This window comes from Micropterus dolomieu, linkage group LG20, assembly GCF_021292245.1.
Source record: "Micropterus dolomieu isolate WLL.071019.BEF.003 ecotype Adirondacks linkage group LG20, ASM2129224v1, whole genome shotgun sequence".
NCBI lineage: Eukaryota > Metazoa > Chordata > Actinopteri > Centrarchiformes > Centrarchidae > Micropterus > Micropterus dolomieu.
In genome coordinates, this window is record NC_060169.1 from 19,892,639 (window position 1) to 19,912,687 (window position 20,049).

The following is a 20,049-nucleotide window of genomic DNA, read 5'->3' on the forward strand; positions in this document are numbered from 1 at the left end:
CATCCAACAGTTGGATTGATGGGTTGAGAGTGGGGGGGGGGGGGGGGGGGGGGGGTTGTCATGTTGAACATGTTAACCTCTGGTTGCTGTTTGTTTTATTATTTATTTTCAGGAATTTACACTTTATAATGCAACCCTGGACACATTGAGGTTTGTCCAGTTTAAGTGCCAGCCTGAACTGCAATGATGCTGCAAAGCTCTGATTAAAATGCTGGTCATTTCCCTTAAATCAGAGAACGTCGGCTCACGTTGTTTGATCAAGAGTATTTCTAACAAGTAAACAAAGGTTACTGAACAAAAAAAAGAAATCTCACGCTAAACCTGTGGGGGGGAGTTTATGTTGTGTTTGATATTTCACTGAAGAATCAGTGAACAAATCATAAGAGTCATGGCTTTCTTAGTGTAAAGTTAGGTGAACCTTAATGAAACAACATTATTATTTATATATTACAATATCATTGTGTCTAAATCTCAACTGCAGGCATTATGTAATTAAAGCGAAGTGTACAAAATATATTTTGTACACTTCGCTAATGTCATAATTGACATTTGTGTGCATATACATTCACTGAAAGACACTGGAAGGATCACTGGAAGTATCTTTGTATGAGCTTTAGGTGTCAGTCTGGTTCTTTGTTTGAAAAAGATATTAACATCATGTTTAAAAGTTTACACTCAATTTATGGAAATATCATTTAGTGACAAAAACATAGAACCAAATTCATCCATTTGAATCCATTTAATATATTGTCACGCTAATGAGTTGGCATGGAGCGTATAATGAGATGTGGATGAATTGAAAATAATAAACGTAGTAGCTAATAATATAATCTTAAACGCAATAGTGTTACTACCTTTACTGGTGGTTCACCTTGATGGAATACATGAAGAGGATCTGTTAATGCTTTAAAAGTCAACCTCTCATCTTCTAATCGGCATGAGAATCAAACCTCGGTGCTTTATAGAGCTCAGACAACTTGAAAATGATGATAGCAATAATATAATTAGGCCTCTTTTGCACATTGTTTTGCCTTTTAAACCACAAAGGAAATTGTCTTTAATAATGATAACTATTTCATTTCATTTATTAGGATCCCCATTAGCTGTAGCCAAAGCAATAGCTATTCTTCCTGGGGTCCACACAGACACTAAACTCAATAAACTATAACGTTGTAGAAACTCAAACAAATCCCTTTAATTTACATGCACAAAATGTTCCCTTGTTAACTGTTTAATAGATATATTAAGAAATATCAGCAATACACCATGTGGAAAAAATTATGAGTTTGACTCTTAACAACATTAAGCCAAGAAGAATGACTGATTCTGCAATGACACCCGTAAAAACTGCTTTATTTATTGCATTGAGTATTTATATGATAGTTACCTCACACAGAGCATGGTGGAGGAGTGTGAGATACCTGTCATGTTCTGCACTTTTAAGTAAAGTAGGAGGACAGTAAAAATAAAAAGTCCATTTTCCTTATTGTGCAGACTTTGAGTCAAAGGTTTTCATCTGAAAATGACTAAATGGACTTAGTAGATGAAACTGAGTGGAAATTAACACTTTATTTCTAAAGTTGGTAGCATCAAGAACTTGAACAAGTTTGCTTCCTAATGTAGCACTTATCGTACGGCACTGACAATCTGTAATATTTTTGTTTCTTTACATAAATGCACTGTGTTTGGTTTGGATGACGGAGGAGTATCTTTCACTGCATGTCCTGCCCACTAATCACGCCCGATGATGAGCCGTGTGTAAAGAAGACATGCAACCATGGGTTTTTGGTCTTATGTCCATACCAAAGACTTGAAGTATAAGATGCAATAACGTGCTCTAAGATCTGGGGTGTCTAATATAAATCTCCTCTGCAAGGGAAATACAGAGTAATGTTTGATAACAGCCATAACAAATATATTCTGTAATATGAAAAATAGTTGACATTTGCAGCACTGGAAAAGCATTTCTTTATAAAATCAGTACATTAATAATGATTTCTTTTACTATTGTTGATGCTTTTTTAAACCCAACTCGTAAATAACGTTTTTATGGAGACAAAAAAAAAAACACTGTTTCTTTGTATTAGCTTTAGATTCCTGAGCGTGTTTGTATTGCTGGTCACACTAACTTTATTTGTTGTACAGATTGGTGGTGTGGCCTGTTTCCCAGTGTGTTTTTGTTTTACTGCTGGTTTATTTAGAGTTGTTTGCTTGTACAGAAGCTACAATCTTGCAAACCATAAACTCTTGTGAATTCACAATAATCTGACTTGCACTGTTAATGATGTTTTGTAGCATACTTTTTTAGTGTTATAGCGTATTACCACGCGTCATCAGTTCAGTTCTTCTTTTTTTGAACGGATGATTTGTCCAATACATTGTAGCGAATAATGAGAAAATTTAATGAAACAGCCAAGATGCAAGTTGTTATCCAAAACCTTTCATTACTGGATTTTGGCAGAAAATTACCACAGAAAATATTTGCACGTTTTAAAATGTGGAAATGAGATTCATGTCAGATTGTATCAGTGTAATAATAATAATTTCATTTGGAGTATAATTTAATCTTGAGAAATTTAGACAAAGTGTTCTTATATATTAAGTTTTTGAATCTGTTGTCTCAGTTTTTATGTTTATCTATACTGTATCTGTGAAAACATTTGCATTTATATGGTTAGCACTGACGTTTGCGTTTAATAAAGACTTTACCCTTCCTCTTGTTGAAAGAAATGCCCTCCACTGTTATGTCGCTGTAGTCAGTGTACAGGGGATACTTTCTTTTTTTGCATTTTAGCAAGTGCTTTTATGAGGGGGAGTGCTTGTTGATACTGGTTTGTAAAGATTTTTTAAAACTAATAAACATTTTTAAGTACATCCTGGTATCCTGGAGTCGGTGTTTCTTTAATATCTGCATAAAGAAAGGGCCTAGGCTTGGCAAGAGACTGAAGCTGGCTGCACATGGAACATGTGCTCCTTCACCTTTGAAATGTTATAAACAAGCCGCTTTAGTAAGTAGAGGTCATTTGTTGGCATTAGTCTACAACATCTTCAGAAACAAATACTGTATTCCTCTTTGTTAGGACAAAAACAGTTCAGGAATGTATATCCTCACCTGTATTTCTACATTCAGAGCACTCTTTTTCAAGTTTTGCATGCTGATATTTCTGAGAATGATTGCCTTGTGCTGTGTCCATAATCTCTCCCTTCTTTACTCATTCCCCACCTTGACAAAATTATTGCGTTTATTAAACATAAAAATGAGGTTTAAGCAGAAAGAAGCATGTTATACTACAGATACAGCATTTTTCCTGCATATTTGTCTTCCTGACAATCTGAGCATGCAAATATACCCAAAATTCACTTATGTAATTGGCAATGTTTTCTTTAATAAATTAAATTAATCAAATGAGACTGACGTCTGACTGTTGTGACCAAGATTGAATAAGGAAACCAAAAGATGCTTTCTTGGTTTGTTTACATCTTCACGAACTCTGGCAGAAATTTCGCTTTGCAGACACTCTGTAGGTAAGTGCTAATAAAACTTCCAGACTCTTAGCAAGACACAGTGGGATTAGAAATAACACACTGTACAGGAATAATTCAAGTCAAAAGTTCACAAGACCAATGAGGCGTGAGACATTTAATTTGGCTCGGTCTCTCTGAAAAAACATTTATTATTATTAATAATAAAGAATAATCTGAATATCAGGCGTGTCATGTTTGTTTTATGTGGGATAAATCGGATGATTAACATTTTTCACACTAAGCTGATTGCAGACATTTGCAGGTGTAATTTTAATTAGTTTTCACAAGTAGATTCTCACAGAGTTTGGCATCAACATGCAGTCACAAAAGTTTCCGTAAACTGTAAACTTTATCTGTGCTGAGGACTTGATGTTATGCAAATTGATACTTCAATGCATGACATTTTCTTTTAATGAGGAATTATTGTATTAATGTACTGATACGTTTAATTTAATATGTGATGACGTTCTCCAGAAAATCATAATAACAGTTCATTTTAATCTGATGTGGAGCAGTGGTCTGTCTTTTCCCTACCTCCTTCCCTAGTTCTTCCCCTACCCTTCCTCCTCCCACAGCTCATCCTCCACTAGCTCCTTCATTAGCGCCTCCTATAGCACTTCTAGCTCTCCCTCTATCTTTTCTTAGCACCTCCTCCAGCTCATCCCTTGCCTCCTCCTCTAGTTTTTCCCCAAGGTTATCCCTTACTTACTCCTATCGCACCTCACTCACCCCCTTTTCCTATAGCTCTTCTTCCAGCTCCTGCTCCAGTTTTTCCCAGTGTCTCCCCTACCTTGTCCCCTTGCTCTTCCTCTAGTAACAGAAGATGTTGCAATAAAGAGAAGTGAAGATCACTGTATGATAAGTACTGGTGCAAATGCATGTAGAATATTACTGTTGAGAGAAACACTATACAATGTTGAGCATAGGATAAAATATGACATTTTCCATTTAATTAGCAATGTTTTGCTCTGTTTCGGAGTTATCACTTTACACTAACTTTAAAAAATAGGGAAATCTTCTCAGCATATCTCTTTTGAATAAAGTCAATCCCTTTTTTGTAATATTACTACAGTCAGAAGGCAATTTAAGAGACTTATATTCACACCTATATAAAATATCTCCAGAAACCAGCTGGCAGGCAAGTGGTGGTGTGGCTCCAAATGTTCCCCTCGGTCATTAGATGACAGTAAGAATGACGACAGGAGTAATGGTGGCTACTGGACTGTAAACGTTCTCAACACCTTCATTTGAAACTGACAAAAGAAAGACTGTAACACTTTTGGTCCATCTTTAAATATAACACCAAATGTGGGAGCATTCTTGGGGTTTCCTGAGGTGAGTGTGTGAAAGTGAAGCAGGTTGGCACAGCGTTTCATTTACAGCAGGACCAGGTCTCATGGTGCTGACAGTCTTATTCATGGGAGTCCTCATCTGTTACTTTGGGGTTTGGTGCATTTGAAGTGGATTTGAAGGATTCATAACTTTTTTAGTATGCTCTAGTAAAGATACAATACAGATCCTTTAGATTCTTACTGTCAGGTTTTCAACACAACCAGAGAAAAAGCCTCAGTCTGTCTCAAAGTCCTCCATCTGTGAAACAAGACGCAGCTTTCAAATTCAATAAACTCTGACCCACGACAGAATATAGAAACTTACGTCAGCAGAGAACGTATACTGAGTAAATATCTTGTGACTAAGGTCCATTGTCACACAATAAAAAATAAGATCAAACCTCATTAAAGTTGAGTGTTAATTTAACACTTAATTAATGTTTTTATCATATAATGCACGTAATAACGTCCTTGACAAAAGTAGATTTCACATATACTTAACAATCATATATATAATTGCATGTAAACACTTTAAGTGATATAAAATCATCATTAAATAGACCTGTCAAGGTCATCCTTTTAGATAGTCAAAGTCTTTGTAAAACCGGCCCCACGTCTAGAGTGGTCACGAGTGTAATACGTAATCTTTCCTTTAACGATCAATAACATGTAATTCAATAACTGATTACTATCACTATGGTGGACACATTCATATGTGGGAGGTGAGCAGTATATCTACTGTCCTACGCTGTTGGCCACTGAAACAGTCGGGTGTTTCCTCTCTGGGGGATTTCTTGACCATTCCTGGAGCTACAAATATTTTTCCTTGAGCCTCCCTGAGTGACAGGGGGGAATGCATGACCCTGCCTCCACCATAAATAACCAAATTTTATTATATTCACACCAAAGATAGCTAGTGACTCTTAAACCTTCGCCCTCTGGCCCCCCTTCCCTCATGAGAAAAAAGCAAACTACCAACAATGTGTCCTCTCCTATTGTAGCCTATTGTAAAAGTTACTATGACAACTCCAGCTGTGAAACAAAAACAAGACGCTAACTTAGTCCAGCCGATGCAATGAGCAAAAAGCACGGGGGGGTGGGGGGGGGGGGTGCTGTGTGCACTTCTGCAGAATATGTGTGCATGACAGCCACCTGTGAAACAACGGTTGTATGTAATCTAACAAACTTTTCACATTACAACCATATTTAGCTGGGTTTTAATGTCTTTTGACCTCCAAATCACCAAATCAATTTATTCTACAAGAATGTGATGTTCTATTAGTAGTCTGGCAACAGTCAGATCAATTACTAACAACATCTTTTATTAATGATCAAATATTGGAGGTGGAGTTACGGGAAGCCTTGATAATTCCAACCACAGCTGTTTCTAGTCAGCTAGATGTCTAGGCTACATAAAACTAATAACTATATTTCATCAGTGCAACATGGTCACTGTGACTTATAGTATACTATGACATCACACTTTAATTCCGCCATTAAAATTCATCTCATATCCAGATTGTATCTAGATATGACCTGTATTTTCCTGTGGTCAAGCACTATCTGACTGTAATCTGATCACCCAAAACGCATTCTAATGCCGGGTACACCACAGAGGGGTGGAGTCGCACTGTGGCCAAACATACACTGCGTACACAATTATTAGGCAAGTGAGTATTCTGATTGAATGATTTTTTCTTTGCATCATTTCCAACTCCAAACCTTGAATGCTCATTCGAGTTAATCATTTTCAAGTGTGTAATTAGGGAGGGTGGCGAAAGTGAATCACACCTTATATCAAGGTGTGCATAATTATTAGGCAGCTTCATTACTTCAGGTAAAATGGGCCAAAAAAAGAGGTTTAACTGACACTGAAAACTCAAAAATTGGATTGGGCCCATGGCTGGATCACTGAAGGACACGGCACCACTTCGACTCAGGCACCAGCAAGGTGGAGGGGGGCCACTGGTATGGGCTGCTATCACTAAAGATGAGATAGTTGGACCTTTTCGGGTTGTAGATGGACTGAAACTCAACACCAAAACTTACTGCCAGTTTCTGGAAGATACTTTCTTCAAGAGAAAACTCACCTTTTCTTAAATAAACATTTAAGTTTCAGGTTCAATTATATTTTGGATTGACTGAGAGCATTGTGTTTGTTCAACAATAAAATGAATCCTGATGCCCAATACTTGTGCATGCAGCGCAAGTCCCTCCACAGTGCTTAAAAAGAATATTTGACAAGCCTCCTTTGTTTGCCGAGTTTGATTGTTGACAGCCCAAAGCATTTGTGCACTTTTCTGACGGTTTGTTTCTCCAGACCTCCTGTGTTTGAGCCAGAAGTTTGGCTGCACACAATTAGTTACAGTAGCAGCTTGCCAAACGTGGTGAGACTAGTTATTATTCTGAGGTTGTGGTTCCCAACAGTGGTCCTGGTTTCAGTACTCCCACAATTTCTATCCTACATATTTTGTACTAAGTGTTCAATTACTACAAATAATCAATACCTTAAGTTACTGCATAAGTAAGTTAGAAGTATCGTAGGTTTTCTTACAGGTTTGCTAACTTCTGGGCAACCATTGCTTTCGGTTTCATTTCTGTAAATTCAGCTTCAGTAGTAAACCACCTTCCAGAAACAAGAATCTTAACATACAAACACTAGGCAAAAATAAAAGCAGGGTATTTCCATTTGGTGACATTGTACCTTTTAAACCACTACATTTATTTGACAGCTAAACTTACTTTACAGATTAGTGTTTACCTCAAGCTGTATCGTCATCTTATTAAACTACCCAACAGTAGGCTGTGAAAAATAATTTTAATTAGTTCCACCACAAATTGCTAACAAAATGCAGCGTACATATGAATGCATCAATAATAACAACAACAACAACAACAATAATAATAGTACAGTAATACAATGTTAAAATATATCACCACGTAACAGACTGGAGCCAGAGTACTTTTTGCTGGTGGTGAAAAAAGTTCTCAGATATTTTACTTAAATATTTTACTTTTACGTAAAAGTAGCAACACCTCACAGTAGAAGTTCTCTGTTTCAAGTAAAAGTTGGGTGGTAAAGTTGGAGCTTATTTTAATTACTTTATATACTGCCACTAGCATGTGAATTTCCACCCATGGATCAATAAAGTATTTTCTTAACCTGTGATAATACAGTACATCATAATTTATTCATTGAGTATATTTTCTTTTATCAATCTGAATTTGCAAATGACATATTAAAAAGTTATCAAAAAAGTTCATGGAATATTGGAATAAAAGTTGTACAGTACAGTACTTGAGTAATTGTACTTTTTTACTTTCCACCACTGCTTTTAGCTCATAGTACTTATTCAGTTAAGTAATATTTTGAAGCAAAACATTTACTACTTTACTACAGTAAAGAATCTGAATACGTCTTTCCCCATCCATCAGTGTCAAATATATTAAGTAAAAGATTGATGATGCTTACAGTTTTCCTCTCAGCGGATTGCTTCTGGGATTTCTCGGATGGTGGAAAAATACTCAGATATATTACTTAAGTAAACACAACGCCCCAGCACCCAGAGTCTCCCATCTCCGCTGATAGACTCCATTTTTGATATGGACATAATGTGTACATATCTTATAAATCTGATCCTGATGATCACTGAGTCTATTATTGTATGATGTTTATTCAGATTCTAATTAATTGTATTTTGTTCTTCTGTTAAATTTGCATTACATTCCCCTATGCTGCTGTGCCAATTTGAACTTCCCCTATTGGGATCAATAAAGGAACATCTTATCTTAGTGGCAATTACAACCGTGTGGAAATACTCTGTCACAAGTAAAAGTATTGGCATCTGAATGTACGTAAAATAGCAAGTACTAAATATGCAGAAGGCCCAATTCAGAATAATGTATACTATGTTATTGATTATTAATGAGCTTATTTACTTTGCACCACTGGTTTTCTCAGGGTGTAGCAGTTAGCAGTGACAGGGCGAAGGGGGCGGGGAGGAGGAGGAAACCGAGAAGAAGGAAACCGTAGACTGTATGTAGGAGGAGGAAGAGGAGGATGGATGAGTGACGACGGTGTCGGGGCTCGTCACTTGGTCAGGTTCACGGTATCTACCAGTGTAAACACACAGAGGCAGAGCGATAACTAAACACCACTTACTGTCGGACCGCTGTCTTCTTCCTCTTCTTCGTGTTGTCGCGCTCTCTGGGAGGAAGAAAGGATATTATGGCTGCACCCTCTCCACAGATCCGAGGACTTCAAACAGACGAGGTAAACAAACGCTCCTGTCACATTATTAGCCAGCCGTTAATGAGACCGCTCACGTGATCACGTCGTTAGCCAGCTGGCTATCTAGTTAACGCTAACTGTTGCTAACCATAAACTCTTGACAAACTGCAGGAAGTTAGCCTAATTAGCGAGCTAACTAACTCCGCAGGTGGTCAACTTGCGATATTAGGAGTTGTGTGTTAGATAACAAAAGTGTTATTTATTGATAGAAGATCGATGTGATTGATCTGCTCAACTAAACGGCTAATGCTACCCACAACTTCCAAATTAGAGAGAGCCTGTTCACTTTTTCAGCCGAGAAACCCAACAGGCTCCTGAGCTGTTAACGCCTTTCTGTTTGTTAACAGCTATTTCCCGTCCTCAACACAAACACACACCCAACTGAACCCGACAAAACTCTGAATTATCTTGCTAAACTCAAGTTGTCAGAGTCTGTCAGGGGCCTGTAGGGTTTTTTTTCTAACGTTACGTCTAACCAGTGAGATTGATTGCGAAATCTCATGGCTTCACAGTAAAAGCATAAATGAGGCTGATATGAGTATTGTCAGGATGTTACATCATCCCAAGACTGGGAATGATACACGTGATGGGGATTCAAATCAAAAAGACTATTATTATGATGATCCAATACCCTTTACTAACCTGTGTGGTTAGTATACCACATATATCAAATATGTGGTAGACTAACCACACACCTGTACAACAGATATAAACAGATATAAAATCATACCCTTTGCTATATCGCTGATCAACTCTGTAAAGAACAGGTATTGTCAGCACAGAAGGAACACTTGAATTTTTAGTGATGTTTTTTTGTTGTTGTTTTTGTCATCATGTTTGTCTAATTTTTTATTGCTACTGCTGCAAAACTAATCACCCCTCAGGGACAACTAAAGGTCTTGAATTGAATTAGTGTACATGCCTCTTTGTGGTGTGTGTGTGTGTGTGTGTGTGTGTGTCTGTGTCTGTCTGTCTGTCTGTCTGGTGAAGCACCTTGCCATACCAACACAAAGGCATAGTATGATCCTAGTTTTTAGTTTAGTTATGTTGTTTTCCTATTTTATTTTCTCATCAACCTCCTTTGAGTGTGTCTTATGGTTTGTGATTCAAGTGTGACTGTAATTTCCAATCAGGGTTAATAAATTACACTTGTCAGCATCTCTGTCTTTATGTCATTATCATATTCATGAACGCATTAATGTTTTGTTGTTGTTGTTGTTGTTGTTATTTCAGAATGAATCCAGAATCCTGAAAGTGAAAGTTGTTGCTGGAATTGGGCTGGCCAAAAAAGATATACTTGGAGCCAGGTAAGTTGTAGATAGTGCTGCAAACTATTAGTTTCATTATCAATTAATCCGTCAATTATTTTCTCGCTTAAACAATTCTGACATCATCAAATATCTTCTTTTTTTTTCGATCAGCAGTCCTAAAACCTAAAGATATTGAGTTCACTATCACAAAAATCAGCAAGTTCTCACACTTTAGAAGCTAGAATAATCAAATGTTTCCCATTTTAGCCTTTGAAAAAAATCCTTTATCTATCAATCGATTATCAAAATAGTTTTCTATTCTTTTTCTTGCAATTGACTGATCATTGGGGCGCTACATAAATCTGTTGATCATCTTTTAATTAATTAATTAAATGTTTACTCTGTAATATGTCATAAAATGGTAATATAATTTCCCAGACGCCAAGATTACATCTTTAAAATGTCTTGTTTTGTACAAGCTACAATCCAATACCCAAATATAATTAATTTAATAAGAATAACATAAACGTCCTCATCCTTCCTGTGCATATCTCATGGCCATTTCCTGTCAGTTTTCCTTGTTATCTTCAGTGATGCTGGACAATCAGAACTTGCTGAAATTTTATCCTCCTCTAAACTATTATGGAGAGTGACAGGAAGGTGATGACATTTTTTTTCCCATAGACAAACAGCACAGGTACATTAGAGACATCTGGCAGTGAACCATGAATCAGTTTGTGCTTCATTTATTCTGGGTGAGTCGACCATTCTCTCCAAAATCCATTAAGACATAAAGTAATGCGTTCTGTATTGTTCGCAAGAAAGATTCTCATTTATAGTTTGAGTGTTTTCGAAGGGCTTGGGTTGTTAAGGCTCAGAATGGCGTTTTCATAAACAGGCATTCACTTTAAAAAAACAATAAAATCCTTCATTCTTAAAAAAAATATGGCACAGATAAAATGCACCATCAGCCTCAACAGGAATCTGAGTTTAGCGCATTCAGTTTGAAATTTTTCTCTGGTATTTTCTGTGGGAAAAAGTCCTGACTTTTGTAACACTGGCACTTCCTCCAAGAGCATGAGCTGGAAATGAGTGTTGAGCAGGTCAGTCAAAAAGTCAAACCCAGTTCTCTAAATTTGCAAATATAATTTTATAATTTTTAATACCCTGTTTATGAACTTTTCACATCTTGTTTCTGTCCTACTTTAAGTTTTCTTTAAAATTCTCAGTTAACAAACAATAACCTCTAAATGCAATCAAACAGTGATCTCTAATCAGGAGTTTATAAAATGTTCATTTTGTTGGCTGTTTGGGGATTTTTATTTCTACTAATCGTTCAAGCGGTAACCAAAATTGCTCTATTTGTATCACTCTGCAACGCCAGTCACTTAATACATTACTAATGACACCACATTGCTGTGGGCCTAAAGTTGCACTAAGATTGGGTAATGGATTGATGGATGTGGTTTTAATGCATGTCACAGTGCCTCAGAGCATAGAGCAGTTCAGACCATTATATTAATGTGTCCCAAGTCTGAATGCTGTGTTTCATCTGTTCAGACAATCATGTGAAGTGTTTTTCTTCCCTCAGAGATAAAGTAGAATCTCAAAGCACACCGACCACACAAACCACTAATACATAAAGAGCAGACAGTAGCTCATAACTGAACGTGAATTTAAATGTGTCTCTCTTTTTGTTGCAGTGATCCGTATACAAGACTGTCCCTCTATGACCCCGTCAATGGAGAAATCACAAGTCTTCAGACTAAAACAATAAAAAGGGTGAGTATGAACGTCTACAGTTGTATCTGCACTTGTTGTATTTGTGTGTATTTTATTTTGACTTTATTTTTCCTTGCTGTCTCGCATTACATGAAGACACTGGACCCAAAATGGAACGAAGAATTCTTTTTCAGGGTAAGTGGAAAAAATTAACATAAACATTTAGTATACTAACTATTTACAGTATCTCTTGAGTTGAGTGAATATTTACACTTACATGAATGTGCCAGGAGATCATTTGTGGCATTTCATTACAGAAAACTGGATAAACTTTACTGTATCCTTCATCATATTTAACCATGTTGACCATGGCTCATTGTTGAACCCAGTACTTCTGCGTTTTGATTTTACAGTCTACATTATGTTTCAGGTTAATCCCAGGGTGCATCGTCTGCTCTTGGAGGTGTTTGATGAGAACCGTCTGGTAAGTTGTGTTTTTTTTTTCTCCTCAATTTGTGTATAATTTTAATAATACTGAAAAATTTAGCTTGTTCTCTTGTGCTGGACAACCTTTTCTTTGTAATTGGTCTATTTCTGTTTTTATCTATTAAAGTACATCTTGATGTTGACTGAAAGTAGGTGGATTGCTTCACGTCAGGGCTGCAACCAATGATGATTTTCTTTATCAATTAATCTACCAATTATTGTCTTGATTAATTATTTGATCACCTATAAAATAATATAGTAAGAAATGCCTGTAAGCCCAAGACAATGTCTTCAAAATGCTTGTTTTGTCCAACTACCAGTGTAAAACCAAAACACATTCAGATTTACTATCACATTAGACAAAGAAAAGCTGCAAATACTCACATTTCAGAAGCTGGAAGTTTTTATTTTTGCTGTCGATTAATTGACTAATTGTTGCTGCTCTAGTTCACCTACAGATGCTGTTTAAATTTTCATTTATAGCGTTTTTAAAGACTTACAATTGCTATTTATGTCAGAATTCACACACCTCTGGAGCCACTAGAGGTTAAGTGTCTTGCTCAGTGACACATTGGTGAACCCCCGGGTCTTATCCAATGCTCCATCACCACCCCACCGCTGTTTAGGTCTTGTTTCCTAATTTTTAGTGCACATCACTTTTGGACATTTAGCAAAGGAAAACAGCAATTCACACTTAAATCCAGAAAGGTGGATAACCTGCTGTACGTGACACATTTGACACGTTTGTTATTATTAAGGGGTTGTGTGTTATTAATCACTGGTATAATGTGCTTAAAAGCCCTGCACAGCCTCTACATAGACAGGGCTACTGAACAGCTAATGTTAAAACAATCTTTGCAAACAACAAAGTATTGGAAATCAACTTTAAAAAGGTGGTATTATGCTTTTTGGCTTTTCCCCTCTCCTTTATTGAGTTTTATACACAGACTGCATATAAGAAATGGACGTAGTCATCGTGACGTCAACTGTTGGTGTGTGGACTGCGGTTTTGAAGCCTTGAGTTTGGCCGATAGGGTGCGGCCATGTTGAGTTTTTGTAACCAGCGGCACCGGACGTGACCATATTTGGACGAGACGGTTGAGCTAACAGCCGTGTGCAGAGCTAGCTAGCTTGCTTAGCTAGGTGCGTCTTTAATTCACGTTAACTGTCATTTTAACATGGCTGATAACTTTGTCTAGCGAACAACAGGCTTAAAACTAAATGTACTTACCAGAGAAAGTGAACAGCCAACTCCTAATAAGCTTTTTCAAAGGTGCTGGTTAAATTTACACAGTGCCGTGGGTACGAGTCACTCTCGCCTGATTGACAGTTCCCGCCCTGAAAACATACTCTGCTTTATGGTCTATTTTAAATTAAATGGGACCATTATTTAGTGAATGAACATCATTTTGTATTGAAGAACACAGGTGGGAAAAGACTGAGCTGCAGCACACAGTGACAAAACGTCCGCCTGCTGCCTCTCTCCCTTGCAAACATTAGTTACTCTCCAGGCTGTCAATGGACATAAAGTTGTTACTGTGATGTGGAGACAGAGCTCAGTTTCAGTTTGTCAGTCAACTTTATGGATGAAAGATACTTTTGTTACAGTTTAATAACTCACCACTCTGAAACTCTTGCTGCAGTCCATGTTGCTAAGCTGGAAAGGGGAACATAAACAGCTGAACCAAAGCTGTGTTTACTGGCTCACTTCTCACTGACTCACCCTACTCTACTTCTGATTGGCTAGTTTTCCTTAATTAATACCTGCACATGTGCAACTCCTAACAAACACCATGTAGAGGCAAGATGCATTACTCCATAGCTAAAACGAAGCCTTCAACACACAGGGTGAAAAGAGGAGCTGCAGGTATGACAAAAAATATGGTGTTTTTTGAAAATGAAACTATGCAAACCTGTTCTGGTATAACCCCTAAATAAGATTTTGAACCTTAAAATGAGCATAATATGACCACTTTAAGAGCTACTCTGCTATAAAGGGACATGTCGGAATTGATTGTTGTTGTGTTGATAGTTGTAACACACTCAGCATTTTGGACCCAGCCCAAAGATGTTCAAGCCAGGAAATGGTCTCACAAGATTTGGATATTTAAAATGCATAGTTGTAGAGGTGTAAAACAAATTTTACCAGCTACATTAGTAACCTAATGTGTATGTACCATACAAATATTATGCAGATGACGGAGATGATATGTAACTAAATAGTTTCTGTTATGACACAAATGCATAGGGTTGTTGTGTGATGATAGACTGAGATAGGAGACTGCAGTGAATATAGATGCTGTTGTGCCCTCTTATTGATTACACAGTTAGTGCACAGCAATGTAAAGCTTTTCAGGTTGTAGCATGATATCAGTGGAGCTGCTGACCCAGTTTCATGCTGGTCTGATGCACAGCAGGTCCTGGGACACCTGAGCAGCCAGACCACAGTGACCGCACCACTGGTCTCAAGTCTGAGACTTGCTGCTAACTGTGTTATCTGTAATGTAGACACATTCAATCAGTTAGACAACATGAACAAAGAGCCCACTAGATATCGCCTAACACTCTACAGACATACTGAATGTGTTTAATGACATGAAGCAAATAAATGTCATCATCATCTCTCAGTTAATATCTCAGGACTAGTGGGATATAATCAACTGGGAAGTTGATAATTAAACAATTTACACAGTTTACAGTTTACTCTTTAGGAAGAATTTCATTAGAGTTTATTTATGGAAAACAGTATTAGCAAAGTTCACACATTCAGTGGCTAGTTTAGCCTACCCTTACACTTAACTTTTTTTAATTGCCTTATGGCTGCATATCCCCACACATAGTATAAAGGCACACATAAAAACAATTTATGGGATACCTTGTTTTATTAAATCCACAGGGAAGAAAACAAATTGTCATTTCCCCCTTCAGATTCCCCTTTTAAGCTATTTTCTACCAAAACAAGTCATAATATTGTTTTTTAGTAGTTGAGATAGTAGTAATTATTTAAATATATCTTGCAATTTTTGAACTGAATTGTAGTTATGAGTTTCTGTACCTACGCTGATTTGATTTTCATCTACAGTCTCATGGCTGGTCACAATAAAAAAAATTATAAAAACAGACTACAGCCAACACAGACTTAGCTCTGTATAACATGTCTTAATCTCACAAGTTTGCAGTCAAATGATAAAACAAACCTGGGTGTGACTACCTTGTAATGCTCCAGGTAGATTTCATAGAAATATGGAGGGTGTGTCAGCACTCGTGAGCGTGTTTGTGTATGTATGTGTCACTGCTGCTCTGACATACACAGAGGAATTTGCAGAGAATGCAAGAAAAATGTTAATATTTCACCATGATAGACCTGATTATTTAACGTCAGTGTTGTTCTTCATGGTTCCAAGTTGTTTTACTCCCAGCTGGAGCCATTCACAGACACCAGTGGTGACATATTCAAAATCAGACACAGAAAAAACTAAATAAGACCCTTTCTAAGGTTTCCTTTCAGATATCAGAGGCTGGCATCTGTGGACCAGGCCCCGTCTCACTTGCAGAGACGGTGTGAATAGAGGGTAGCACATGACATCACTATATGTAGAAGTTGCCATGGTTTCTCCCCCTTGAATGAATGGCCATGATGATGAAAACACTGATAAAACAGTAAAGGGCTGTTGTGCAACCGACTGCACAAACAGATTCAGGAAGACGTTTTCACAGACTGCTGAAGGCTAAAGAGAAGTAAAGCAACCGTACTTTTTAAACCAGACAAGTTGTTTCCTTAAAGAAAATAGGTTAAAAAAAACTTGTCCAGACCTTTCCATAGACAAACAGAATATCCTCTGAAGTCCAGGTGATTTTAATTGGGCTGACAAATCCTACTTTAAGGCATCTGCATTTCTTACTTAGATGCATTCTTCCACCCTCACTGTGTGTGTTGCTGAACAGCTATGCAGCGAGCTGAACACACTTCCAATAAAGGAAGGAGGTTGAAGATAGTGGATTGAAGCAATTCTAACAAAGAAACTGGACTCACTAGAGTATAGACTAGCAGAAATAAAGAATTATCAGTGAAAAATCAATGATAATACCCATATGAAGTAAATAATGTAATTAATATACATAAAGTTTACAAGAAGAAAAGTAATTTGCAGCCCAATAGTAACTCAACAGTCTGTTACTTAGACTGTTGCATTAGCGCATTAGCTCCAGATAGCTAGTAGTGGCTAGCTTTGTTAGCAGTAAGCTGATCGTTCATCATCATGGAAAACAAAATTTTATCGAATCACAAATCAACAATTGAAAAACAAGTGTAATACAGCACCTGTAGATTAACTCCTTACAGTATATAATGGACGCACAGCAGTTTTTCATTTACTCATTTAGCTGACGCTTTTGTCCAGAGTGACAACTGCTATATATGTCAGAGGTTGCACACCTCTGGACTAACTAGGGGTTAAGTGTCTTGCTCAGGGACACATTGGTGGATGTGTCGCAGTGGTAAACAAACCCAGGTGTCTCATATCAAAGGCATATGTCAACTATTATTGCCAACCCCAACAGTGAGAAATAAATCCAGATTTTGGAAACTTGTTCAGTTTTCGTTCCAGCGAGTGTTTCTGTAGTGGGTACATTTACACATTCAAAATGCAGTTGCTCAACTAAAAGTAAGTAAGTGGATTGCACCACCAATAGGGAGTGATTTTGGACACATTGTGGATGTAACGATGGCTGTCTTTAAATTTGCACACAAATTGAGTATGTAGTGTGTATGTGAGAAATACCCGGATGTGGTACTAGATCAGCAAGAATTTATAGTATACTCAACCTCCCCAAAATGCACTGCGTCTCGTCAGACTGCATAATGTCTGTAAAATAATTATAAATGATGGAGAATGAACATGAAACAGAAGCTACACTATTACAGAAACTTCCGCTGAAATCCCTTATCTCAGTTTAGGATGACATTTACGGTTTTTGGTATAACAGAAACTTGTTACTGCATTTAGGAAAAAGGTTATAACTGCTAAAAGTGGCAGCACCACTGTTGTTGGGTCTTAATGGCAATTGCAATTAGGATGAACATGAACACCAAAATATTATGATTGAAAGGCTCTTCAAACCGTACGATGGCGCTTTAAATTTCACTGACCATGAATTAATGGATATGTATTGACTGTCAAGGGGCTTCATTTTGAATTTGATCGACATGCTACCTATGTTCAAATCTTTATCCTTGGCCGATAATATGGAAGAAAACTTCCCAAAAAGGTGGAGTTTCCTCTCGATTACTGCCTCTGACTCATCGCTAAAATTTAACGCCCCTCTTTACTTGTCCATTATAGCAAGCTAGCCAGCCCAGTGACAAGTGAAGTGAGACTGCCATTGTTAAGGATACAGGAATTGAGTTTACACTTCTAGTTAGAATTTTTAAAGTTAAGATAATATGCAAGGTCTGAGACAGGAGAAGACACGGCCATGTTTTTTTTCCCCTATCTTTTAAAATTTGAGATGGGACAAGCAGGTAGGACATTTTGAGGCCCCAGAGTGTAAAGGTGCCATTAAGAGGAAAATCGGTGAGCACACATACATATAATGTATAAGGCCAAATTGGTAGCTGGGACCAGTAATGAGATAAAATACTGTCATGTGATGCACAGGAGACGTATTGCTTGAATACCTAAAGGTTCAGTTTAGTGGCATCTAGTGGTGAGGGTTGCGAATTGCAACCAACGCCTCACTCACCGCTCACCCCTCCATTTGCAAGCACGTAGGAGAAGCTATGGTGGCTGACACGCTCTGTCGGCTCTCGTGCTAAATAATACATGGGGCCCCCATTTGTCCAAATTTCACCTCTCTTCTTACTTCTAATGAACCAGACGACTACAACTACTACTACTTCTTCTTTTTCTTTTTCTGTCTACTTCGTACGTATTGAACATAGTAGACGAATAGAATAGACGAAATGCACTCTGTAGTGTCGTTTGTCCGTTTCGGCTACTGTTGAAACATGGCTGCGCAACATGGCGACATCTATATAAGGGGACCCCGGTGTATGTAGATAGAAATGTCTCATTCTAGGGTAATAAAAACGTAACGGTTCATTATGTAAGGTCTTCATACACCACTGACAACATATTCATGTATATTATGTTGCATTTCTGTCAATAGGTCCTCCTAAATAAGTGTGTCCATTACACACTGGACCTTGAAGTATGAACAGTTTGCTTGCCACTCCGTGGTTTCAGACTCAGTTTAGCAACTTGTTAGCTTAGCTTATTACAGCTGCACCGGCTGAATGACAGAGTCCTCCTTTCTTTCATGTCCAGCCTCTAATCTAACACCCCACCCAGTTTGTAATGACACTCGAACACATTTCTCTAAAGAGTTTATTAAATATAGCTTGTCCTCACTGTTCTTTTTGGTGCCACATTCATATATGTTACAGGCGGCTTTATTATTGGCATATTACACCATATCATATGACTTGGCATAAATGTGTTGTGTGCGTCGCCAGTCTTATCTTATGGCCTATTATCAATAAAACTGCTTGTGACTGATGAGTGATTTTAATAGCCAGTCACGAGGTTTACTGGTAGTTGGTCATGTTGGTTGAAAAAAATAGGCAATGAGTTGCAATGGCGAAGTGTACTCTGGTGAATCATGTCTTTATCCTGGCTGTGTCTCTAAATATTACACCTTATCCTCGAACTGTTATGGATGAAGAGTAATGTCCTGAAATAGGCCAGCCTGACTCACAATAGGCTGCCATTAATAAATAGTACTGTCAACAGCCATGGAGAGGAAATCAGACCAGCACTGGCTGTTACATGAGGTGTCGTTTAACAGGTGTCATGTCACTGTCGAAGCAATCCAAGTTCTTTCTCGTTCTTATTATCTTGTGTTTCTATAGGCAGGCAGATAATGTGTCCCAGGTTACTTTATCTATGCAATGTTTTCTGTTTCTTTGCAAGCAAAAAACATTTCGCTTTAGTTGTACTTTTGCAATCACTTTCCTGCATATTTTCACAGACTATGTTGGTTTCATTGTCTGCTATCTGATTTTGCAACCCACTCCTCATTTTGGTATAGAATTATGTTGAAAGTCATTCCCTTAGATTTCCTGTAATTCAATAGCAGTGGGTAAAAATATTTGTGGGGGCACAGGGCAGCAGAAACATTAGAAGCATAGCTGCAGCAGGAAGTCTTGAGTGAGTGGCCTGAGGCAGTTCTAACAGTTTACCAGAGCTTTAGTCTAAGATGCAAGGAAGAGGGGCTACCATGTTGTTGTGTTTTCCAAAGGGGTAAACTGGAGAGAGGCGACTGGAAAAGACACAAGGTGTTCGATATTAGTCTGGCTGGAACTAGGCAAAGCAAAGGCTATAAAGCAGGTTAGCCATGGAAGCTCTGTCTAAGATAGTGTAATTTAGTTTTTCCATATAGGGTT

General features: G+C 37.7%; 1 protein-coding gene across 1 annotated transcript in view; it reads left to right on the forward strand.

Annotated features, from left to right (window-relative positions):
- The first annotated feature begins 8,896 nt into the window (after positions 1 to 8,896).
- Positions 8,897 to 20,049, forward strand: part of nedd4a (NEDD4 E3 ubiquitin protein ligase a) — a 33,869-nt gene continuing 22,716 nt past the window's right edge. The window contains exons 1-5 of the mRNA XM_046033442.1: positions 8,897 to 9,129; positions 10,381 to 10,454; positions 12,101 to 12,179; positions 12,276 to 12,314; positions 12,550 to 12,603. Coding sequence (XP_045889398.1) covers positions 9,085 to 9,129; positions 10,381 to 10,454; positions 12,101 to 12,179; positions 12,276 to 12,314; positions 12,550 to 12,603 — 291 coding nt within the window. The 5' untranslated portion in view covers positions 8,897 to 9,084. The remainder of the gene's footprint in view (positions 9,130 to 10,380; positions 10,455 to 12,100; positions 12,180 to 12,275; positions 12,315 to 12,549; positions 12,604 to 20,049) is intronic.